A 26,127-nucleotide genomic window follows, 5' to 3' on the forward strand; every position below is an offset into this window, starting at 1 on the left:
TGAAATTGAGACTGTGATTAAAAATCTTCCAACAAACAGAAGCCCAGGACCAGCTGGCTTCACAGGCGAATTCTATCAAACATTTAGAGAAGAGCTAACAACTATCCTTCTCAAACTCTTTCAAAATATAGCAGAGGGAGGAACACTCCCAAACTCATTCTACGAGGCCACCATCACCCTGATACCAAAACCAGACAAAGATGTTACAAAGAAAGAAAACTACAGGCCAATATCACTGATGAACATAGATGCAAAAATCCTCAACAAAACACTAGCAAACAGAATCCTACAGGACATTAAAAGGATCATACACCATGATCAAGTGGGGTTTATCCCAGGAATGCAAGGATTCTTCAATATATGCAAATCAATCAATGTGATAAACCATATTAACAAATTGAAGGAGAAAAACCATATGATCATCCCAATAGATGCAGGAAAAGCTTTCGACAAAATTCAACACCCATTTATGATAAAAACTCTCCAGAAAGTAGGCAAAGAGAGAACTTACCTCAACATAATGAAGGCCATATATGACAAACCCACAGGCAACATCGTTCTCAATGGTGAAAAACTGAAACCATTTCCACTAAGATCAGGAACAGGGCAAGGTTGTCCACTCTTACCACTAGTATTCAACATAGTTTTGGAAGTTTTAGCCACAGCAATCAGAGAAGAAAAAGAAATAAAAGGAACCCAAATTGGAAAAGAAGAAGTAAAGCTGTCACTGTTTGCAGATGACATGCTACTATACATAGAGAATCCTAAAGATGCTACCAGAAAACTACTAGAGCTAATCAATGAATTTGGTAAAGTTGCAGGATACAAAATTAATGCACAGAGATCTCTTGCATTCCTATATACTAATGATGAAAAATCTGAAAGACAAATTAAGGAAACACTCCCATTTACCATTGCAACAAAAAGAATAAAATACCTAGGAATAAACCTACCTAGGGAGAAAAAAGACCTGTATGCAGAAAACTATAAGACACTGATGAAAGAAATTAAAGAGGATACCAACAGATGGAGAGATATACCATGTTCTTGGATTGGAAGAATCAACATTGTGAAAATGACTATACTACACAAAGCAATCTACAGATTCAATGCAATCCCTATCAAATTACCAATGGCATTTTTTACGGAACTAGAACAAAAAATCTTAAAATTCGTATGGACCCACAGAAGACCCCAAATAGCCAAAGCAGTCTTGAGGGAAAAAAACAGAGCTGGAAGAATCAGACTCCCTGACTTCAGACTATACTATAATGCTACAGTAATCAAGACAATATGGTACTGGCACAAAAACAGAAACATAGATCAATGGAACAAGATAGAAAGCCCAGAGGTAAACCCATGCACCTATGGTCAACTAATCTATGACAAAGGAGGTAAGGATATACAATGGAGAAAAGATAGTCTCTTCAATAAGTGGTGCTGGGAAAACTGGAAAGCTACATGTAAAAGAATGAAATTAGAACACTCCCTAACACCATACACAAAAATAAACTCAAAATGGATTAGAGACCTAATGTAAGACCAGACACTATAAAGAGGAAAATATAGGAAGAACACTCTTTGACACAAATCACAGCAGATCTTTTTTGATCCACCTCCTAGAGTAATGGAAATAAAAACAAAAATAAACAAATGGGACCTAATGAAACTTCATAGCTTTTGCACAGCAAAGGAAACCATAAACAAGACGAAAAGACAACCCTCAGAATGGGAGAAAATATTTGCAAATGAATCAACGGACAAAGGATTAATCTACAAAATATATAAACAGCTCATGCAGCTCAATATGAAAAAAACAAACAACCGAATCCAAAAATGGGCAGAAGACCTAAATAGACATTTCTCCAAAGGAGACATACAGATGGCCAAGAAGCACATGAAAAGCTGCTCACATCACTCATTATTAGAGAAATGCAAATCAAAACTACAGTGAGGTATCACCTCACACCAGTTAGAATGGGCATCATCAGAAAACCTATAAAAAACAAATGCTGGAGAGGGTGTGGAGAAAAGGGAACCCTCTTGCACTGTTGGTGGGAATGTAAATTGATACAGCCACTATGGAGAACAGTATGGAGGTTCCTTAAAAAACTAAAAATAGAATTACCATATGATCCAGCAATTGCACTACTGGGCATATACCCAGAGAAAACCACAATTCAAACAGACACATGCACCCCAATGTTCATTGCAGCACTATTTACAATAGCCAGGTCATGGAAGCAACCTAAATGCCCATCAACAGACGAATGGATAAAGAAGATGTGGTACATACATACAATGGAATATTACTCAGCCATAAAAAGGAACAGAATTGGGTCATTTGTTGAGACATGGATGGATCTAGAGACTGTCATACAGAGTGAAGTAAGTCAGAAAGAGAAAAACAAATATCGTATATTAACGTATATATGTGGAACCTAGTAAAATGGTACAGATGAACTGGTTTGCAGGGCAGAAATTGAGACACAGATGTAGAGAACAAACGTATGGACACCAAGGGGGGAAAGCCACGGGGGGTGGTGGTGGTGGTGGTGTGATGAATTGGGCGATTAGGATTGACACGTATACACTGATGTGTATAAAATTGATGACTAATAAGAACCTGCTGTATAAAAAAATAAAATTCAAAAATTCAAGAAAAAAATCTGCCTTTTTTTTCCTCTTCTCCAAAGACACAAGATAATTATGATTGTGGGTTTTAAAAGTTCTAATAATTAAAAAAACAAAATCTGTACTTTAAAAAAATAAAAAAAAAATGCTGGAGAGGGTATGGAGAAAAGGGACCCTTCTTGCACTCTTGGTGGGAATGTAAATTGATGCAGCCACTATGGAGAACAGTATGGAAGTTCCTTAAAAAACTAAAAATAGAACTACCATACGACCCAGCAATCCCACTACTGGACATATACCCTGAGAAAACCATAATTCAAAAAGTCATGTACCACTATGTTCATTGCAGCTCTATTTACAATAGCCAGGACATGGAAGCAACCTAAGTGTCCATCGACAGTTGAATGGATAAAGAAGATGTGGCATATATATATACAATGGAACATTACTCAGCCATAAAAAGGAACAAAACTGAGTTATTTGTAGTGACATGGATGGACCTAGAGATTGTCATACAGAGTGAAGTAAGTCTGAAAGAGAAAAATAAATACTGTATGCTAACACATACATATGGAATAAAAAAAAATGGTTCTGAAGAACCTAGGGGCAGGACAGGAATAAAGACGTAGAGAATGGACTTGAGGACACGGGGAGGGGGAAGGGTAAGCTGGGACAAAGTGAGAGAGTGGCATGGACATATATACACTACCAAATGTAAAATAGATAGCTAGTGGGAAGCCGCATAGCACAGGGAGATCAGCTCGGTGATTTGTGTCCACCTAGAGGAGTGGGATGGGGAGAGTGGGATGGGGGTGGGTGGGAGGGAGACGCAAGAGGGAGGCAATATGGGGATATATGTATATGTATAGCTGATTCACTTTGTTATAAAGCAGAAACTAACACACCATTGTAAAGCAATTATATTCCAATAAAGATGTTGGAAAAAAAAAGTACAAAACTGATATGAGGAAAAATTTAAAACACTTCTAAAAAACAAAAGTAGACCTTAATAAATGAAAGATACCCTTTCTTTTTAGCTATGGAACTTCATATCATAAAGATTTCAGTTGTCCCTAAGTTAGTTTATAAATTTAATGCAATTCCAATATAAATACCAATAAACTTTTTTATGGAACTGGACATGTTTATATTAAAGTTTATATAAAAACATTCAGGAATAGTAAGGAAAATATTAAAAATTAAAAGCTCTGAGGAGTCACTGTCCCTATCACTCATTAAAACATACTCTAAAGCCTCTGTAACTGAAATGGTGTGGTACTGAGTCCATGAGTCAACAGGTAGGCCAGTGGAATAGAATAAAGAGCCCAGAAATAGACCCAAGTATATATGGAAATTAAGCATATGATAAAGGTGGCATCTCATATCACTGGGGCAATGATGGACTTCTTTATTCTCTTTATGAGTGGAGGTAGGATAACTGAGTAACCATTTGGAAAAAGATAAAATTAGATCCCTATCTCACATCATACACAAAAATAAATGCCAATGGATCAGGGATTTAAATGTAAAAACTGAAACCATACAAGTACTAGAAAAAAAATATGGGTGAATTTGACTTAAACATTAGTGTAAGGAAAGTCTAACTCAAATCCATATGCAATACAACAAGAAAATATTGATAAACTTGCCTACATAAAAAATAACTTTGGCATGTCAAAAAACACTCTAACAAAATATTTGACAATTGACAAACTGGGAGAAAATATTTGTGATATAAATCACAAAGAGGTGATATATCTAATATAGAAAGAACTCTTAAAACTGAGGGGAAAATGATCAAAAACCCAATTGAGAATGACATGGACAATTCAGAAAAATGATGTAAAAATGTCCCTTCAACATATGAAAAGATGTTTAACCTTATTCATAATAAGAGAAATACAAAAAGAAAAACAAACAAAAACTATACTGAGATACCATTTCTCTTATCAGATTGGCAAAAATTAAAAAGCATAGTATTTTTTAATGGCTGGTGATAGTGAAAATTGATACAACCCATACACATATGGAAAAGAGGAAAATAGAATTGGAGGTGTTCACTATGAACTCATGGTTTTATGTCTATACATATGTATCTATATAATTGTGTGTGTGTATATATATATATAAATAATGTATGTGTATATGTGTACACATATATCTAGTTTCCATCTTTTTTAAAAATACATATTTATTTATTTATCTTTGGCTGTGTTGGGTCTTCATTGCTGTGTGTGAGCTTTCTCTAGTTGTGGTGAGCAGGGGCTACTCTTTGTTGTGGTGCATGGGCTTCTCATTGCGGTGGCTTCTCTTGTTGCGGAGCATGGGCTCTGGGTGTGCGGGCTTCAGTAGTTGTGGCACGCAGGCTCAGTAGTTGTGGCTCACGGGCTCTAGAGCGCAGGCTCAGTAGTTGTGGCGCACCGGCTTAGTTGCTCCGCGGCATGTGGGATCATCCAAAACCAGGGCTTGAACCCATGTACCTTGCATTGGCAGGCGGATTCTTAACCACTGCGCCACCAGGGAAGTCCTAGTTTCCATCTTTAGTGGGAGGTCCTACAAGCAGTGACAGCCCAGTAACAGTGAGTACACCTATAGCACAGATCTTGGTTTCTAGAAGCCATCCTCCACTAAAAGGAATCAGGGTTCCTTGGAGAAATGGCTGATTCCAGGGTTAGGGAAGGAAAAGTACAAGATGAATCTAGAATATCTTGTTGTATCAAAAAGTAAGGGAGTGCTCAAAGATTAAAGAGGACATGCCAAAAGGATACAAGAGCCAGACTGAAGGGGCTCCCACTGGCCAAATCAGAGGAAAGTTGAGCACTGAAATAAAGTATTATAGCATACTGATTAAAATAATAATCTATGAGTTCAGAGTGATACAAATAAATAAACAAATGGGGAAGAATGCAAAGTTCCTCCTTACAGTAGAAAGACAGCTGATAAATTATAGAAAGAATGATAGAATTAGAAAATCACCATTTGGCAATCATCCTAATATTGACTGAAGCAAGAAGCATTAGTTTTAGCAAGTGCTAAAACCAATAAGCAAAAGTTTTAGGAATAACAGAATACATACATATTCTCAGAGTATCTCCCCATAAAATAATGATTAATTACAAGGGGAAAATAGTAACTTTACAGGGAGAAATGGTGGCCTTAACAAAGTTATCAAATACGAATGCAAATCAACATGCGCCTCAACATGAAGCGTTGAGAAGACAACATCATTTTTGCAGTATTTCTGCTCAAACCCATAATCTGAATCTAATCATTAGGAAACAACAGACTAACTCCATTTCAGAGATTTTACAATAACTAGCCAGTACTGCACATCATGGGTGTTCAATACATAAATAAAAAATAGAATTAATTAGCTTTTTAATTAGCTGATGTGCACATTTCCAGAGCACTATTTGCATAAGCTTTTATTTGAAAATTCAGGACATGGGAAGGCTCAGTGAAAGCTTAGTAGTTTCTGGAGCAGTTGGTCAAAGGAGGAATTGTTCCTGCAGATTAGCAGCCATTGTTCTGGCAATTTGATTTCTATCAGGAAGCCTAAAGAGGAACAGTTACGGAGAGAGGGGCGTGCAAGTGCCACTGTGGAAAATTCTCAGCCCTATAAGATCTCTTACAGGGTCTTTAAATGGAATTTTCAAGCCTTAACCTAATGAGAGTCAAACAGCACTTCAAAATTTTTCTTTTTACTTTAATGCTAAATTAAAAATTTTTTTCCTGTTAAATTTCATTGATTCCACCAGTGGTGAAAAGTGGATGTTACATAAACTAATCTACTTCATACAAAGAAAACAAAAATTATATGTATGTAAGAGGGAAACATTCCACATATTAAAGAATAATTTTCAAAAAAAGATAAAATCGTGACCCTTACATATATAAAAATGAATACATGTTAAAGATTTTATTTAACATTAATGAGAAAACGGGTAAGGTGTTAACACCAGTTCAAAGGACAATCCAAGAACCAGATCAGGAATATTAAATAAATGTGTAAGTGGAGGCAAAACTTTTTTCCGGCGGTGGTGAGGATGCCACTCCGCTGGATAGAATTCATTTGCATTTGTATAAACAAGAATTAGTTTCCATCGCTACCGGTTATCTACAGCCTATAAAGTTGTAAAACGATTCCCATGGAATCAGATGCAGATAACGTGAAAGGATGCTGTGCAAAATTTCTTCCCCTACAACTGTTAACAGTTATTGTGTATCTCCAGACACAGAGTAGGCAGAGTCTTGATGACAATGGGAATATACTGGTCATAAGGCTAACTTCAATTCAATGAGCATGTGGCTAAGGGAATTTTTCCTTCCATCCACAGGTTATTTCAGGCAAATTAGATACTATACTTCTTTGGTTCACTACTTGATTCTGGGGGAGCCAGCTCTTAAAGGGCTCATGAACCGGACAAACTAATAAGCTACTCAATGGCCACACAGCACGCCAATCAAGAGCCAGGGCAGCCTAAGTAAAACTGCACCTTCAAAAGGGCACCGTGCAGTCGGAGTGTGTGTTTGACCCCTTTTTGCTAGTGGGGAGAAAATGGCTTCACAGGCGTACGCTATTCTTAAATGAATCGGAAATATCACACAAACCTCTGCCTCTTCATCGTCCCCCCCACCTGCACGAGGCTGGGTTCTTTTGCTAGAAATAATGCTGCTAGAAATTATTCTTTCACGACCTTTAAAACCTCGTAGCTCAAGATCTGGAGTCGGAACTGGGTTTGGGTTAGCCTCAACCAACTACAAGCTTGTTTATTCTGGAAAAAAAAAAAAAAAAAAAAGGCAATAATTGTGATTCCTAGCTGCCAGGGTTGCTCCGAGATTTAAAGAGATGAGGGCTGTGAAATATGCTTTGTAAGCAGTGAAGAGTTAGTACAAAGAACAAATCTGCTCCTCTTTTACGATGCCACGAGGGAAAGCTCTTCGGTGGAAAGATAAGAGATCTTAGCTCCTATCAAGCATCAACGGAGTTTCCACGGAGCACTGCAGCAAGGGCTGCCCGAGTTCTTCTCCGCTGGCTCCTCCCCCACCACACCGGCCCCGGCCCGGGTCAGAGGCTGCGGAGGCTCCGGCGCCGGGCCTCTCCTGCCCGCGGCCTGCTGGGGGTGAAATCCCGTGCCGGGGCGGGGCAGGCCCCGGCCGCCCAGTTCCTGCTTCTATAAGCGGTGCCCGGGTCCCGGGGACGCCACAGGCGCGGGCACCGCGGGCGGCGCAGGATGGGCCCGCGCAGCGCGGCGAGCCTGCCCCGAGGCCCCGGGCCGCGGAGGCCGCTCCTCCCCGCCGTCCTTCCGCTGCTGCTGCTGCTGCTGTTGCTGCTGCCGCCACCGGGCTCAGGCGCCGGGGCCGGCCGGCCGCCCCACCTCGTCTTCGTGCTGGCGGACGACCTGGGCTGGAACGACGTGGGCTTCCACGGCTCGGAAATCCGCACGCCGCACCTGGACGCGCTGGCGGCCGGCGGGGTGCTGCTAGACAACTACTACACGCAGCCGCTGTGCACGCCGTCGCGGAGCCAGCTGCTCACCGGCCGCTACCAGGTACGCAGCGCCCCCGGCGGCCCGGCCGGCCCGCGAGCCTCTTAGAAGTGGGCCCCGAGCCCTGGGCGGGTGCCGGCCAGCCGGAATCGGTTCCCCGAACCGGGTCCCAAAGAGGCGGCTTCTGGCCCTAGCAGCGCTGTCCTTGCTTCTCTCAGGCCCGCAGCCCGCGGCGGCCTCTGCGCATGCCCGGCTCCAGGGCGCCGCTCATCCCCCGGCGCCCCACCTCTCCGGGTGGTGTTTCTGTCTTCCGTTTTCAAAAGGTCGGGGTGAAGGGGTTTCTGGGCAGTGCCAGATGCGGGGCACTGCGAGTCAGTAGGCTGAAGGTGCGAGTGGACTTTGCCGAGCGGTCTTGAAGTGGGAGGATGGAGAGCGAGCAGGCGGGGCACCCAGGAGTGAAGCAGAGAGAGATGGGGAGCCAGGAAAGCTGGGTGGGGAGGAGCGTTAAAACGAAGGAGAGCCCGCAGTGGGTGCGCTTTCGGTTCCTGTAAACCCAGCGGTCAGAGGTTAGGACTGCCCGACCAAAGATTAATTTTTCCAAGTTCTCAGCAGCCCTGGAATGAAAACCAAGTTGATTTTTCTTGGGCTGCTGACTTTCCCTTCAGATGTAACCTGTATTGAACGCCTCTGAGCATTTTCATTATCTCTTTTTAAACTTCTCTGTAGTTAACAGAGTAAAGTATATTTGTAGAGAGCACGCATACATTAGATAACGAAGAATATAAAGAACATTTGCATAGTGCTTTACTGTTTTTAAAGTTAATTCTTGAAACAGCCTGTGAGGTAGCTGTTATTTTTAATCCCCTTTTACACATTAGGCAGTAAACCTGTAGAGGTTCAATGACATGTTAAGAATTATTAATTGAAAAATGTGCACAATGTAAGAGTTGTGAATTAAATTTTATTTAGAGCAAAATGAGGGCTATAGCCTGGGAGACAGCATTTCAGATAGCTCCGAGAAACTGCTCCAAAGAGGTAGGGGGGAAGGTCAGTGTTACATATGATTTTAGTGAAGGGGGAGCGTGCAGTCAAGCACACGTTTTGGCGGAGGCTTGCTGCTAGTCACGAGGAGCAGGTGTCACCATTAATGATTTTAGTGCTTTTCTAGATATGAGGAGGTGCAAGAATTGGGCTGATAAAACCTTCTCCTGAAAATATCTATCTGAAGGCCTGTCCTGCCAGTTTTTCCCAGAGCACAGAGTGCCTTGCTCCTGATTTCCACCCTGAACTCCTTTCGGAGGGGAGTTGAAGGTCAGCGGCTGCAGTGGCCAGTGGCTTAGTCCTTGTAGAGGCAGATGACAAGTGCCAGTTTTTAGTTGGCAGTATCACACAGCTAGAAAGTGGTAAAACTGGGTTTTGTGCCTTTCCTGCATCCACTAGTCATCTCAGGCCTCTAAAATTGGACTCTTTTTTTTTTCTTAATCTGAATAAGATTGACATTTTGTGATTATGACCATGTTAAATATACAATAAACAGGTAGTGTTTGTATGTACTGTTTATTCAACAGCCATACTTTGGGCCCTTACTGTGAAAGTCACAGGGATGTGCCTGAACCTTGCCCTCCCAAATCTGTGTTCATGTAGCCTTTCAGATCAACCCTAGCCTCATGTTGTCCTGAGATCAAGGGAAGGGAGGGTTCACTTGCAATAAAGATTTGCACAGTGGTCTGAAGACTTTTAGAAACAGAAATGATAGAGTTTTACTATGGACTGAAAAGTAAGTCAAGGTTTGCAGTAGAGGTAAAGGATGGTTCCCTTCACCATCAGCCCTAAGTACTTTCTGCAATTCTAACTGGCTGCTACGGGGAATCAGGAATCTCTGCTCTGATGCAAATGTCACACTGGACACTTTGTAGGAGTAAAAGAGCATCTGAATAAAGAAGGGAAAAGAGGGAAGACAGGGTCTGCCCAAATGGTTCTGCATTTGATCTGAAGTAAGAGAACTGAACTCAAATTGCAGAAGAATGGGAGGGCCATTCATTTCTCCAACTTCCTCCCTTCCAACAGTCTTGAACAGGAAAGCAAATACCACACTTCAAAAACTTGTTCGGACTGCTTTTGCCTCCGAACATCCCCCCTGATCAGTCACCAACATCCCATCATGGGAAGAAACAAAACAAAACAAAAAAACGAGTACTTAGAGTACCCTGAGGTTAAGAAGTGAAGGAAAGGTAGAGGCTAATCAGTGTAGCCTCCCCAAACATTTTGCTTGGCTTTTCTCCCCTGTTTTATTCTGTTTGAGTTCAAGAGACTCAATTAGAAATTATCTTTGGTTAGCAAGCATCCTCTTTTAAAAGAGTCAGTATTTCTAGGAGAGCCAAGGAGCCTCACTGGCCTCAGATACTATATTCTGGTACTATTCTAAGCATTTTACATGTATTAGTTCATTTAACTCTTCCAGCAACCAGATGAAGTAGGTACTACTATTATCATCCCTATTTGATAACAAAGAAACTGAGGAAGGGGTTAAGAAGCTTGCCCAGGGTCACAGGGCTGGTAAGTTGTGGGTCAGGATTTGAACCAGGCAGTAGCTCTATAACCACTGCACTACATTGCCTACTCAGAATTATTAAAAACATCATCGCAAGAGCTGCTTCGGATTTACTAACTAATCTCTCTTATTTTTTGACATATAGGTCATTCCTAAACATCTCGATGAAAAAAATTAACCCATTAGATTTCAAGTTAGGAGTTCCTTATGTTAAATGTAAAGTGAAAATGGGGAGAGAGGTTTCATTTCAAAATGAGTCATGTGTTGTGCATAATTTTAGACAATAAAATGAGGAAATTTGTTGACTATTTCAAAATTAGGTACTTGAAAGAACTGCTTAATAGTCGTATCTGTGAACCTAACAATCATGCTTTAATAGAGGTGCCACCTTCCTCAATCATCTAACTTTAGATTAGGAGTGCACAAAGTGATAAACAAGTTTTGACTGATTGAACTTTGTATTCCCAATAAATGCTGAATTTTAGGTTTTTAGCTTATAAGAGTATTTAGTGAAGAGGACCAGTTAAGAGTTGTGAGATGTGGGTTTCAGTCTTTGCCATGTCAGCCTTCAGACCCTGACCTCGAAGGACATCATTTTCCATGTGTGTAAAATACGGGAGTTGGGCTGAACTCTAAGGCTCTTTCTAGCTGTAAATTTTTTTGACTCTGTTTCCTGTGTCCACTAGAGCAAGTTTCTAACTTGGCAAAAGCACATTATCTACCCACTATCTCCATCTACTGGTAGAAAGAGAGATTAATCTTGCCCAACACTGCCTTACAAGTTGCAGGAGCTGCTTGCTGCGCGGCTAGGAACTTGTTTAAAAAGGAACGTGAATTCAACCTTTTATATTGAGACATTTAATTGTTCCGAATCCTCACATTTGAACCTTTTAAAACTTGCATACTTTGGTGAAAAATTCATAGAGTTTAGATGGAGGGGAGAGGGAAATTGATCAGTAGATGAGCTAAGTAGTTACTGGTAATCCAGGAACTAAAATTCAGGTCTCTATATACTTACGTTAGTTTTCTTCCCACAGCGTTATGACTCATTCATTCACTATTTTAAAAATCTTTTATAAAATCTATATTTTATTTACATTTTGAATAGGAAATCCATTCACATGGTTTAAAAACTCAAAAGTTTCAAAATCTCTCCCTATACACAGGTGTGCACGCACACACACACACACACACACACACATTCTGTTCCTTAGGCATCCAGTTACCAATCTTTGGAGGCAAACAACACTATGTAAATTGTATATATCCTTCCAAAAGTATTTTATGCATATACAAGCAAATATATATGTAGATATTCCTCCCTCTCCTTTGATTTGAATGGTAGCATACTCTTTTTTTTTGGCGGGGGGGGGGGGGTTCTTTTTTTTTCAGTTTCGTTGATATGTAATTGACCTACAGCACTGTATAAGTTTAAAGTGTACAGCATAATGACTTGACGAACATGCACTATGAAATGATGACCACAATAAGTTTAGTGAACATCCATCATCTCATAAAAAAGAAAAGAGAAAATTTTTCCTGTGATGAGAACACTTAGGGTTCACTCTTTTAACAACTCTCATATATAACATGCAACAGTGTAAATTGTATTTATCATGTTGTACATTACTTCCTTAGTATTTATTTATCTTATAACTGGAAGTTTGTACCTTTTGACTACCTTCATCCACTCTATCCTCCCCCCCACCTCTGCTAACCACAAGTCTGATCTCTATTTCTGTGTATGTTTGGTTGTTGGAGTATAACTGACCTATAACACTATGTTAGTTCCTAGTATACAGCATAGTGATTCCCTATTTCTACAAATTCCAAAATGATCAGAATGGTAGCACACTCTTCACAGTGTTTTGTACCTCGTTTTTTTTTTTTTAACTTAACATTTGAAATAATTTCATATTGTTACATAAAGAGCATCCTCATTAGTTTTTATGGCTGTATAATATTTTGTTAGATGGATATATCATAATTTATTTAACTAGTCACATAATGATGGACATGCAGGTTGTTTCCAGCCTTTCGATATATCAGAGAATGCTGAAGTCAATACCTTGTATCTATGTCATTTTGCACATGTTTGAATATATATCTGTAGGGTAAAGTCTTAGAAAAGGAATTTTCTGGGTTTAAGTGTAGAGGCATTTGTAATTTTGATAAATATTGCAAAATTGTACTTCAGTAGGTTGTATCAATCTACATTCTTACCAGCAATATATGATATGCTTATTTCCCTATATATGTATCTTTAAGTTATATTTCACATGCCATAAGATTAATCATTTTAAATATATGTCATTGGTTTTTCATATATCCACAAGATGGTGCAACCATCACCACTGTCTAGTTTCAGAACATTTCCATCACCCCAGATGAAACCCATTAGCAGTTCCTCCCCATTCTCCTCTTGCCCTAGTTCCTGGCAGCCACTGATCTACTTTCTATCTCTATGGATTTGCCTATTTTGGACATTTCATATAAAATAGACTCATACAATAGATGTCCTTTCATCCATGTTATAATATGTATTATTACTTTTCATGGCTGAATAATATCCCATTGTGTGAATATACCAACATTTTATTTATCCGTTCATCAGTTGATGGACATTGGATTGTTCCACTTTTTGTCTATTATGAATAATGCCACTGTGAACATCCATGTAGAAGTTTTGTATGAACATATATATATATTTTTCTGTTTTCTAGGGTATATACTTAGGAGTAGAATGCTAGATCATATGGCAACTCTATGTTTAACTTTTTGAGGGACTGCCAAACTGTTTCCATAGCAGCTGTACCATTTTACATTCCCACCAACAATGTATGTGGGTTCCAATTTCCCCACCTCCTTGCCAACACTTTGTATATTCTGGATACTAAACCCTTTTCAGATATATGATTTGTGAGTATTTTTATCCTTATGTTTATCCTATGCCAGTACTACGTTGTCTCTGTTAGGACAGAGTTAGGACAGTTGTGTAAGAGTACAAACTTGCAACACATAGCAAAAAAGACTTAGAGATCTAATGCACAGCATAGTGAATACAGACAATAATATTGTATGATAACCATTGAACTTGCTAGGAGACTGGAACTTAATGATTCCAACCTGTAAAAGAAAGGATAATTATATAATATGATAGAAGTGCTAATTATCACTACAATGGCAATCCTATCATAATGTATAAATGTATCAGATTAACATGTGGTACACCTTAAGTTTATACAATGTTTTATGTCAAATATATTTCAATAAAAAACACACACATCCTAAGCCAGGGATTGTGAGTTCGTGTCCCACCTGGGGTACCAAAAAAATAAAAAATAAAAAACACATATAATAAAGGTGTTTATAAGAGTGGGAGAATAAATAAAAATCCTTCAGCTTTTCTAATAGAATTTGTATACCCCTTTTAGTTCAAACAAAAGACTTGAAAATACTGAATTTCCTTATTCTTACAAATTGACTTTATTCAGCACAAAATGTTCATTACACCTCTGCACTCCTAGTTCACATTTTAAGCGTGGTTGTCTGTTCTCAGGTCCGGCTTCTCCATGAGATTGCCTCGCTTGTCTCTGACCTGGAGAAGCACCTGGTGTTGGGCAACTAAATGAATGAATGTGCTAAGCGCTTTAACACCTGTGCGTTTCCTGAAAGAGCTCACTGTCTTAACTGCTTAGGGTTGGCAGGTCATTTCTAGCGCCCTGGCTTCCTTTTTAAGAAATTAAAAGGGTAACAAAACTGGTAGGCCTTAGTAGAAACACTTCCTTCCGGGAAAAAAAAAGAGTAAAGTAACTTTGGTCCTCACCTGGGAATGTTCTTACCTTGGGACCTGAGGGGGCCACTCCGCCAGAACTCTGAAACCATGGCAGAGGATAGAAGCAATGAAAGGTGACGCCAAGGTTTCATTCTTAAGGGACCCACGCCACATTTCTCTGAATCACGTTGATAAACGGACAAGACACTTTCACGCCTTTTCACTCACACCTGAAGCAGAACCTTGAACAGGAAATCTAGGAAGGAGGCTGTGCGGGAGCATTGTGGGTAATTTTTGACTTTTGCTTCAAGTTTGCTTGAAGAATGTGAGCAGGGAAAACCCACGGCTGCAGGCAGAATAGGGCATTGCATACTGTGGCGTGAAAGAGGAAGCAGTTCTGCCTGGGGATGCCCTCACCTCCCTGCTGCTTTTTCTCATTGCCTTCAGTATCCTGCCTGCCCATTCTTTATCAGCCCTCCAAGTGCTTGCCTCTCAGTGTCTCTTGTCCCTGGTTACCTCTCCCCGGACTCTAAGATTAGAAGTGGGGCAAAGAGGAGTCAAGAGTTGGAAGAAAGGGGCGAGCCTTGGGGAAAGATGTAGTCCTTAGGAGTGTTCATACGACTTCCTGGCAAAGGCATCCAAGGAGTGAGTGATAAGAGGAGCATGTAGTCCAGAGGCCGTAGGTGCCTCCAAAGATAAAGAACTTGCTAGTCTTTATTCCTGTGCTCTTTTAAGAGGAGAAGTAAAGGATGCATCAGCTCCATACTGATAAGCAAGATGGCCACCTGCTAAAACACATCAGGGTTTTAACGCAGGGAGCCCTGGGGATGACTTGCTCTGATGGGTCTTCTCTTTTGCTGAAGCCAGGTGTCCTTCCTAAGCCTAGCCGGAGCCCAGAAGCATTTTCCCAAAACGGAAGGGGCAGCTGGAGGCCTTAGTCTGCAAGTGTTGAAGATACTAAAAAAAAAAAAAAAAAAAAAAAAAATCTGATCTTTACCTTTTTACTTCCCAAGTAACTGGAAAAGGGAAATAAGGAAATAAGTTTGGGGTTGAGTGGAATATGCCCCATTGACTTACGGGATTTTTCGGTTGATTGACATTTGAGGTTTGTTATTCCAAGAATCACTTTGAGCATAAGCTGTTTCTGTCTGGTAACTCTGTTTTTGTTCCCTTAAGCATATCACTTTTCTAAAGAGTCTTTTTCCTCCATATTTTCCTTCATTTTCATTTTGGGCTTTTGGTTGGATTTATAATTTCAACAGAGGAAGGCACAAAAACAGTTTTTGCCTTGTTTATTCCTTTTACAAACAACATCCCTTTGTGGTTTAGTCACATTTACACTCTTTGCTAATCAACACCAAAATAAATAGACCTTTAAAACTGTTAGTGATACCAGCCAGTTCTGCAGCCTGAGTTCTGAAGGACCAGGCCAGATGGCAAAGCCAGGCCCCTAACACACATAATGTGTGTTCTGTAGCTCTTGGCTTCAGCAGTATGGGCAGCTGACGGCTTTCTAGAAGGCTTAGGGGGAAGGGAACAGATTCTCCACTATCCATTTGTTCTGTGGGGCATCTCCAGGAATAAACCCTAAGGTGGCCTGAGTGGTACTTGACCATGGTTAAAACCTGTAGTATTCTGGCCCAGGCCCAGGCTGGCAGTTCCGAACTCCTGGCCAGCCACCAGCATGTTCTGTGATTGTGTTCTGGTCATGAAGCTTCCCTCTAGGCTTTCTGGTGTATAAAGTGGAATAGTAGAGCTGCCTGTTTTTCTGGTTTTTCAAGTATTGCAGGAGGAGGTATTGCACAAATACATGGTTGCAATGAGTTCATCTTGCACAGGTCAGACTGACAGGATAGAATCTTCCTCTGTTCACCTGGATGTTATCTCAACGCTATTGAGGTTTGGAGAGAAATAGCATCCATTGCCACGTATGTAGCAGTGGGTCACCTGGCCCCTGGGAGAGTTTGTTGTAAATGTAGCTGAAATAAAGAGGTTCTGATGTGGGAGCCATCCTCCTCCTCCCCGCTCCAGGAGAGTGGTTTTTTCTTTTATGCTCATGAGACCACTCTGATAGTATATTCCAGGTCTACAGGGGACAGAATAACTTACAGGATCAAATAAATTTTTACATGCAACAAACCATGTAAACAAGGATTTCTCATCAGTTTTTGCCTTTGTGGAGGGAATCCTTGACAGTCAAGTAAAATCTTAGGAGAAGCTGTTTTTCAAAGATTTGGTTTAGTGAAGAAGAGATAGCTACATGTGGAAGAAAGAGAGTAGCCCCTTTGGACTTTCATAGATTATCTATAGGACCTCTCCATTCAACACCTACTCTCCAAACACTGAAGATGGGTGTTAGAATGAAATTGTTTTAGATGCTGTTGGGTTGCCAAAGTGACGCTTATTTTTTCTTTTGATTCTTCTTGGTGCCTTGTTACCATCCTTTCCCATGAAGCATAGTGTGGCTCTCCAGTTCTGTGCTAAACTCAAGTGCTGGGCTGGAACCAGCTCTGCATTTGCCTGTTTACTGCTTCTCTACACACTACAGTTTCCTTACTTCAAACAGTGTTTGAACAGACCAAAAACATGTTTTTGCCCATCATCCAGACTTTGGCTTCCCCTCCCCCAGTAATGCCATAAAAATGTTCTGTCGAATAAATTCTCAGGAACTGAAAAGAATGTTCCCTACTCTGTATGATTGCAGGTAATAGAGGCAGGCTTCAGCTGACCACCTGGTGTGGTGCCCATGTGGCCTCGGAAAAGTGAATCACACAGCATCCCTTGGCAGTGCTTTAGAGTGATCGGAGATCATTCTCTGCATGTGATGGATGAGCTCTCCATTTAAAGAAATTTGCACATAACGTTTATTTCCACTGGGTCTTTTGAACTCCATAAAATACTATCCTTCTTTATCCTCTGCTGTTGCCAATTAGTATATATTATTAAGTTTTTGAACCCAGGATTAATTTTCTATTGAGTAAACTTCTAGCGTTAACTGTGGACAGAATCCTTCTATTATCTGAGGGATGTGGGTGTGTGTGCGTGTGTATGTTTAGAGAGCAATGTTTCCCTTTGCCAGCCTGGGTATTGTAACATCCTTATTATTCAGGATCCCAGCTGGAAAAAGATGGCACATTCAAATTAGGATAATTTAAGGAGGATTTATTTGCAAAGGGACTATTTGAAAAGGTATGAATGTGTGGGGGAAACACAAGGCATAGCGTATAACCCACTGGAGCTGTTACTACCCCTAGACCAGGGGGAAGAAAGGAAAGAGGAGTGACCAGAACCTAGAAACAGAGTCCTGTAAAGAAGGCCACCTTTGGGATGGCCTGCAGGATACGGACAGCCTGGCAGCTCAGGGCCACTCACCTCTTCCCTCCTTCCAATCCCAGTCTGGGCTCCCCATTGGCTGAACCCAGTCAGAACCAGAAGGTGCAGGAGCCCTTTGATTTGGCCCCAGTAGGTCAACTTCCCAGGCTGGAGACAGGACAGAAGGCAGATTGGGGATTTGGAGGGCAAATGAAGGGTATCTGGCATATACCCCAATGAAGGTGTCCAATTATTTCTAGGCAAGGTATAAAAATCTCAATAGAAAACTTAAACTCACTTTTATTTTTAAACAGCTTTATTGAGGTATAATTGACATGCAATAAACTACACGTATTTCAAGTATACAATTTGATAAGTTTTGATATGTATATGCCTGTGAAGCTGTTACCACATAATCAAGATGGCGAACATATTATCACCTTCAAAATAAACCCACTTTAATTTAACATTGAAGATATTCCACATGGTTCTTTTAGGAGGGCATGGAAAGGTATCGTGAAATCAAGCAATAGCAGGGACAATTCCAAAGGTATTGGCTCTGGACAGACACACCAAAAAATGAAATTCAAGGCAATGTCAAAGCTTATGAGAGAACTATTTAATAGTAAGTAGCTTATAATAAATTAAAAAGAAAAGATGGTGAGTTTGAAGGGTTTTTGTTTTGTTTTTGTGTTTACTTTGTATCTGTTTATTGCCATGAATTTAAAACAAAACGAGGCAAAAATCTGTCTGGTTTGAGTAGTCAATATTTGAATCTGAGAAGATCAGTGATAAATCAGTATTTAATAGCGCCAGCAGAGCTATAGATTAGAACCAGCATACATGTCACTTGATGTTCATATGCACCACATCCCACTCCAAGGGGCAGGCCCAGGCTTAGGTGCATGTTCTGTATAATGCCACCCCATCTCCTCAAGAAAGTGTATTGAGATGTAGGTGAGAGGGCGTGATGTGTTATTGATGACAGTGCTTACAGTATTACCATGACAGTTGCTGAGTGTTTAGTGTACGTTTAGTGAAAGAGCCGGGATGGGATTTAATTCTCTGAGCTTCGGGCTATTATGCTTTAAATTATAAAAGCAAGTAAATCATTTGCAAACACATTTTGTTTTTACCGTTTATTAATAATTGCTTGCTACCCACCTGACAGCTGATGGAGGCGCCAGAGAGTCATGGCTGGGTTGAGCACTGGCACTGTCAACCTTTGGTGTCCCCAGAGCCCCATTTATTCTAGGGAAATCAGGAGCACCCAGTGAGTGCTAGGGAAAGCTGGTGTCGGTGAAGAATTAAATGTGAGACTCCACCCCACTTCCTACAGAGAAGAGTTACCTCCCTGGCTAAGCAAGGACAAGGGATCGGGGCGGGGTGGGGGGAGAGGGGTAACATTGTAGGGAAGGGAGGGTCTGGGTAGGCAATGAGGGAAGCCACCAAGGACCCCCCTTGTGCACCAGCAGTGGGTGCAGTATCATCCCTCAGCACAGGAGCTGTGACAAGGGCCACACTGGTTTCCATGCGGCCTTCAAACTTACCTAGCAAGTTCAGGCCCTTTGCATTCTTATTCCTTATGCCTAGATTGCTCTGCCTCCAATTTTTGCAAGGCTCTCTCTTACTCTCTTATTTTATTCCGATTTCTGCTCAAGTATCTCCTCCTCAAAGAAGCTTTCTTTTGCCATCCTCTCTAAAGAGTCGCCTGTCACTATCTCCCTCTCTATTTTCCTCATAACAATGATCACTGTCGGACATAACATCCTTCTCAGACTTTTTGGTTTTAGGACCTCTGTACATGCTTAAAAATTGAAGACCCCATAGAGCTTACGTTTGTGTGGTTATACCTTTCAAAATTTACAATGTCAGAAATTAAAATAGAAATTTTAAAATATTTTTATTCATCGAAAAATAGCAATAATAATTCCATTACATATTAATGTAAATAACTTGGGGAAAATAACTGTATTTTCCAAAACAAGAGAATTACACGAGAAGAGTGACATTGTTTTATACTTTTTTAATTTAATTTTTTTTGTACAGCAGGTTCTTATTAGTCATCCATTTTATACATATTAGTGTATACATGTAAATCCCCATCTCCCAATTCATCACACCACCACCCCCAACCCCCCGCAGCTTTCCCCCCTTGGTGTCTATACATTTGTTCTCTACATCTCTGTCTCTATTTCTGCATTGCAAACTGGTTCACCTGTACCATTTTTCTATATTCCACATATATGCAGTAATATACGATATTTGTTTTTCTCTTTCTGACTTACTTCACTCTTATTTCACAGTCTCTAGGTCCATCCACATCTCTATAAATGACCCAGTTTCATTCCTTTTTATGGCTGAGTAATATTCCATTGTGTATATGTACCACAACTTCTTTATCCATTCATCTGTCAATGGGCATTTAGGTTGCTTCCGTGTCCTGGCTATTGTAAATAGTGCTGCAATGAATATTGGGGTGCATGTGTCTTTTTGAATTATGGTTTTCTCTGGGTATATACCCAGTACTGGGATTGCTGAGTGATATGGTAATTTTATTTTTAGTTTTTTAAGGAACCTCCATACTGTTCTCCATAGTGGCTGTATCAATTTACATTCCCACCAACAGTGCAAGAGGGTTCCCTTTTCTCTACACCATCCCCAGCATTTGTTGTTTGTGGATTTTCTAATGATGCCCATTCTAACCAGTATGAGGTGATACCTCATTGTAGTTTTGATGTGCATTTCTGTAATAATTAGTGATGCTGAGCAGCTTTTCATATGCCTCTTGTCCCTCTGTATGTCTTCTTTGGAGAAATGTCTATTTAGGTCTTCTGCCCATTTTTTGATTGGGTTGTTTGTTTTTTTAATTGAGCTGCATGAGCTGTTTATATATTTTGGAGATTAATCCTTTGTCCATTGATTCATTTGCAAATATTTTCTCCCATTTTGAGGGTTGTCTTATCGTCTTATTTACAGTTTCCTTTGCTGTGCAAAAGCTCTTAAGTTTCATTAGGTCCCATTTGTTTATTTTTATTTCCATTACTCTAGGAGGTGGGTCAAAAAAGATCTTACTGTGATTTATGTCAAAGATTGTTCTTCCTATGTTTTCCTCTAAGAGTTTTATAGTGTCTGGTCTTACATTTAGGTCTTTTATCCACTTTGAGTTTATTTTTGTATACGGTGTTAGGGAGTGTTCTAATTTCATTTTTTTACATGTAGCTTTCCAGTTTTCCCAGCACGACTTATTGAAGAGACTATCTTTTCTCCATTGTATATCCTTGCCTCCTTTGTCATAGATTAGTTGACCATAGGTGCGTAGGTTTATCTCTGGGCTTTCTATCCTGTTCCATTGATCTATATTTCTGTTTTTGTGCCAGTACCATATTGTCTTGATTACTGTAGCTTTGTAGTATAGTCTGAAGTCAGGGAGTCTGATTCCTCCAGGTCCGTGTTTTTCCCTCAAGATTGCTTTGTCTATTTGGGGTCTTTTGTGTCCCCATACAAATTTTAAGATTTTTTGTTCTAGTTCTGTAAAAAATGCCATTGGTAATTTGATAGGGATTGCAGTGAATCTGTAGACTGCTTTGTGTAGTATAGTCATTTTCACAATATTGATTTTTCCAATCCAAGGACATGGTATTTCTCTTCATCTGTTTGTGTCATCTTTGATTTCTTTCATCAGTGTCTTATACTTTTCTGAGTACGGGTCTTTTACCTCCTTAGGTAGGTTTATTCCTAGGTATTTTATTCTTTTTGTTGCAGTGGTGAATGGGATTGTTTCCTTAATTTGTCTTTCTGATCTTTTGTTGTTAGTGTATAGTAATGGAAGAGATTTCTGTGCATTAATTGTGTATCCTGCAACTTTACCAAATTCATTGATTAGCTCTAGTAATTTTCTCCTGGCATCTTTAGGATTATCTATGTATAGTATCAAGTCATCTGGAAACAGTGACAGTTTTACTTCTTCTTTTCCTATTTGTATTCCTTTTATTTCTTTTTCTTCTCTGATTGCTGTGGCTAGGACTTCCAAAACTATGTTAAATAATAGTGGCGAAAAAAAAAACCACAGTTACAGAAAGATAGAGACGATGAAAAGGCAGAGGGCTATGTACCAGATGAAGGAACAAGAAAAAACCCCAGAAAAACAACTAAATGAAGTGGAGATAGGCAACCTTCCAGAGAAAGAATTCAGAATAATGATAGTGAAGATGATCCAGGACCTCGGAATAAGAATGGAGGCAAAGATTGAGAAGATGCAAGAAATGATTAACAAAGACCTAGAAGAATTAAAGAACAAACAAACAGAGATGACCAATACAATAACTGAAATGAAAACTACACTAGAAGGAATCAATAGCAGAATAACTGAGGCAGAAGAACGGATAAGTGACCTGGAAGACAGAATGGTGGAATTCACTGCTGCGGAACAGACTAAAGAAAAAAGAATGAAAAGAAATGAAGACAGCCTAAGAGACCTCTGGGACAACATTAAACGCAACAACATTCGCATTATAGGGGTCCCAGAAGGAGAAGAGAGAGAGAAAGGACCAGAGAAAATATTTGAAGAGATTATAGTCGAAAACTTCCCTAACATGGGAAAGGAAATAGCCACCCAAGTCCAGGAAGCGCAGAGAGTCCCATACAGAATAAACCCAAGGAGAAACACGCTGAGACACATAGTAATCAAAGTGGCAAAAATTAAAGACAAAGAAAAATTATTGAAAGCAGCAAGGGAAAAACAACAAATAACATACAAGGGAACTCCTATAAGGTTAACAGCTGATTTCTCAGCAGAAACTCTGCAAGCCAGAAGGGAATGGCATGATATACTTAAAGTGATGAAAGGGAAGAACCTACAACCAAGATTACTATACCCGGCAAGGATCTCATTTAGATTTGATGGAGAAATCAAAAGCTTTACAGACAAGCAAAAGCTAAGAGAATTCAGCACCACCAAACCAGCTCTACAACAAATGCTAAAGGAACTTCTCTAAGTGGGAAACACAAGAGAAGAAAAGGACCTACAAAAACAAACCCAAAACAATTAAGAAAATGGTCATAGGAACATACATATCGATAATTACCTTAAACGTGAATGGATTAAACGCCCCAACCAAAAGACATAGACTGGCTGAATGGATACAAAAACAAGACCCATATATATGCTGTCTACAAGAGACCCACTTTAGACCTAGGGACACATACAGACTGAAAGTGAGGGGATGGAAAAAGATATTCCATGCAAATGGAAATCAAAAGAAAGCTGGAGTAGCTATACTCATATCAGATAAAATAGACTTTAAAATAAAGAATGTTACAAGAGACAAGGAAGGACACTACATAATGATCCAGGGATCAATCCAAGAAGAAGATATAACAATTATAAATATATATGCACCCAACATAGGAGCACCTCAATACATAAGGCAACTGCTAACAGCTATAAAAGAGGAAATCGACAGTAACACAATAATAGTGGGGGACTTTAACACTTCACTTACACCAATGGACAGATCATCCAAAATGAAAATAAATAAGGAAACAGAAGCTTTAAATGACACAATAGACCAGATAGATTTAATTGATATATATAGGACATTCCATCCAAAAACAGCAGATTACACGTTCTTCTCAAGTGCGCACGGAACATTCTCCAGGATAGATCACATCTTGGGTCACAAATCAAGCCTCAGTAAATTTAAGAAAATTGAAATCATACCAAGCATCTTTTCTGACCACAACGCTATGAGATTAGAAATGAATTACAGGGAAAAAAACGTAAAAAAGACAAACACATGGAGGCTAAACAATACGTTACTAAATAACCAAGAGATCACTGAAGAAATCAAAGAGGAAATCAAAAAATACCTAGAGACAAATGACAATGAAAACACGACGACCCAAAACCTATGGGATGCAGCAAAAGCGGTTCTAAGAGGGAAGTTTATAGCTATACAAGCCTACCTAAAGAAACAAGAAAAATCTCAAGTAAACAATCTAACCTTACACCTAAAGAAACTAGAGAAAGAAGAACAAACAAAACCCAAAGTTAGCAGAAGGAAAGAAATCATAAAGATCAGAGCAGAAATAAATGAAATAGAAACAAAGAAAACAATAGCAAAGATCAATAAAACTAAAAGTTGGTTCTTTGAGAAGATAAACAAAATTGATAAGCCATTAGCCAGACTCATCAAGAAAAAGAGGGAGAGGACTCAAATCAATAAAATCAGAAATGAAAAAGGAGAAGTTACAACAGACACCGCAGAAATACAGAACATCCTAAGAGACTACTATAAGCAACTTTATGCCAATAAAATGGACAACCTGGAAGAAATGGACAAATTCTTAGAAAGGTATAACCTTCCAAGACTGAATCAGGAGGAAACAGAAAATATGAACAGACCAATCACAAGTAATGAAATTGAAACTGTGATTAAAAATCTTCCAACAAACAAAAGTCCAGGACCAGATGGCTTCACAGGTGAATTCTATCAAACATTTAGAGAAGAGCTAACACCCATCCTTCTCAAACTCTTCCAAAAAATTGCAGAGGAAGGAACACTCCCAAACTCATTCTATGAAGCCACCATCACCCTGATACCAAAACCAGACAAAGACACTACAAAAAAAGAAAATTACAGACCAATATCACTGATGAATATAGATGCAAAAATCCTCAACAAAATACTAGCAAACAGAATCCAACAACACATTAAAAGGATCATACACCATGATCAAGTGGGATTTATCCCAGGGATGCAAGGATTCTTCAATATACGCAAATCAATCAATGTGATACACCATATTAACAAATTGAAGAATAAAAACCATATGATCATCTCAATAGATGCAGAAAAAGCTTTTGACAAAATTCAACACCCATTCCTGATAAAAACTCTCCAGAAAGTGGGCATAGAGGGAACCTACCTCAACATAATAAAGGCCATATATGACAAACCCACAGCAAACATCATTCTCAATGGTGAAAAACTGAAAGCATTTCCTCTAAGATCAGGAACGAGACAAGGATGTCCACTCTCACCACTACTATTCAACATAGTTCTGGAAGTCCTAGCCACGGCAATCAGAGAAGAAAAAGAAATAAAAGGAATACAAATTGGAAAAGAGGAAGTAAAACTGTCACTGTTTGCGGATGACATGATACTATACATAGAGAATCCTAAAACTGCCACCAGAAAACTGCTAGAGCTAATTAATGAATATGGTAAAGTTGCAGGATACAAAATTAATGCACAGAAATCTCTTGCATTCCTATACACTAATGATGAAAAATCTGAAAGAGAAATTATGGAAACACTCCCATTTACCATTGCAACAAAAAGAATAAAATACCTAGGAATAAACCTACCTAGGGAGACAAAAGACCTGTATGCAGAAAACTATAAGACACTGATGAAAGAAATTAAAGATGATACCAACAGATGGAGAGATATACCATGTTCTTGGATTGGAAGAATCAACATTGTGAAAATGAGTATACTACCCAAAGCAATCTACAGATTCAATGCAATCCCTATCAAATTACCAATGGCATTTTTTACGGAGCTAGAACAAATCATCTTAAAATTTGTATGGAGACACAAAAGACCCCGAATAGCCAAAGCAGTCTTGAGGCAAAAAAATGGAGCTGGAGGAATCAGACTCCCTGACTTCAGACTATACTACAAAGCTACAGTAATCAAGAAAATATGGTACTGGCACAAAAACAGAAACATAGATCAATGGAACAAGATAGAAAGCCCAGAGATTAACCCACGCACCTATGGTCAACTAATCTATGACAAAGGAGGCAAAGATATACAATGGAGAAAAGACAGTCTCTTCAATAAGTGGTGCTGGGAAAACTGGACAGTTACATGTAAAAGAATGAAATTAGAATACTCCCTAACACCATACACAAAAATAAACTCAAAATGGATTAGAGACCTAAATATAAGACTGGACACTATAAAACTCTTAGAGGAAAACATAGGAAGAACACTCTTTGACATAAATCACAGCAAGATCTTTTTTGATCCACCTCCTAGAGTAATGGAAATAAAAACAAAAATAAACAAGTGGGACCTAATGAAACTTCAAAGCTTTTGCACAGCAAAGGAAACCATAAACAAGACGAAAAGACAACCCTCAGAATGGGAGAAAATATTTGCAAACGAATCAACGGACAAAGGATTAATCTCCAAAATATATAAACAGCTCATTCAGCTCAATATCAAAGAAACAAACACCCCAATCCAAAAATGGGCAGAAGACCTAAATAGACATTTCTCCAAAGAAGACATACAGACGGCCACGAAGCACATGAAAAGATGCTCAACATCACTAATTATTAGAGAAATGCA

At 39.5% G+C, this 26,127-nt stretch overlaps 1 protein-coding gene and 2 long non-coding RNA genes across 4 annotated transcripts in view; 2 read left to right on the plus strand and 1 right to left on the minus strand.

Annotated features, from left to right (window-relative positions):
* LOC309659055 overlaps positions 1–26,127 on the plus strand; it is a 430,937-nt gene that overhangs the window by 226,871 nt on the left and 177,939 nt on the right. The window lies entirely within an intron of this gene.
* LOC309659045 overlaps positions 1–26,127 on the minus strand; it is a 191,864-nt gene that overhangs the window by 148,482 nt on the left and 17,255 nt on the right. The gene's annotated exons all lie outside the window — the stretch shown is intronic.
* ARSB (arylsulfatase B) overlaps positions 3,530–26,127 on the plus strand; it is a 200,537-nt gene continuing 177,939 nt past the window's right edge. The window contains exon 1 of one of the 2 annotated variants that reach the window (XM_082458123.1): positions 3,530–8,186. In XM_082458123.1, the coding sequence (XP_082314249.1) occupies positions 7,869–8,186 (318 nt within the window). In that variant the 5' untranslated portion in view covers positions 3,530–7,868. The remainder of the gene's footprint in view (positions 8,187–26,127) is intronic. The other variant, XM_082458122.1, reaches the window with a different exon arrangement.

Source organism: Balaenoptera physalus (genome assembly GCF_965194825.1).
Source record: "Balaenoptera physalus genome assembly, chromosome: 3".
Classification (NCBI taxonomy): Eukaryota; Metazoa; Chordata; class Mammalia; order Artiodactyla; family Balaenopteridae; genus Balaenoptera; species Balaenoptera physalus.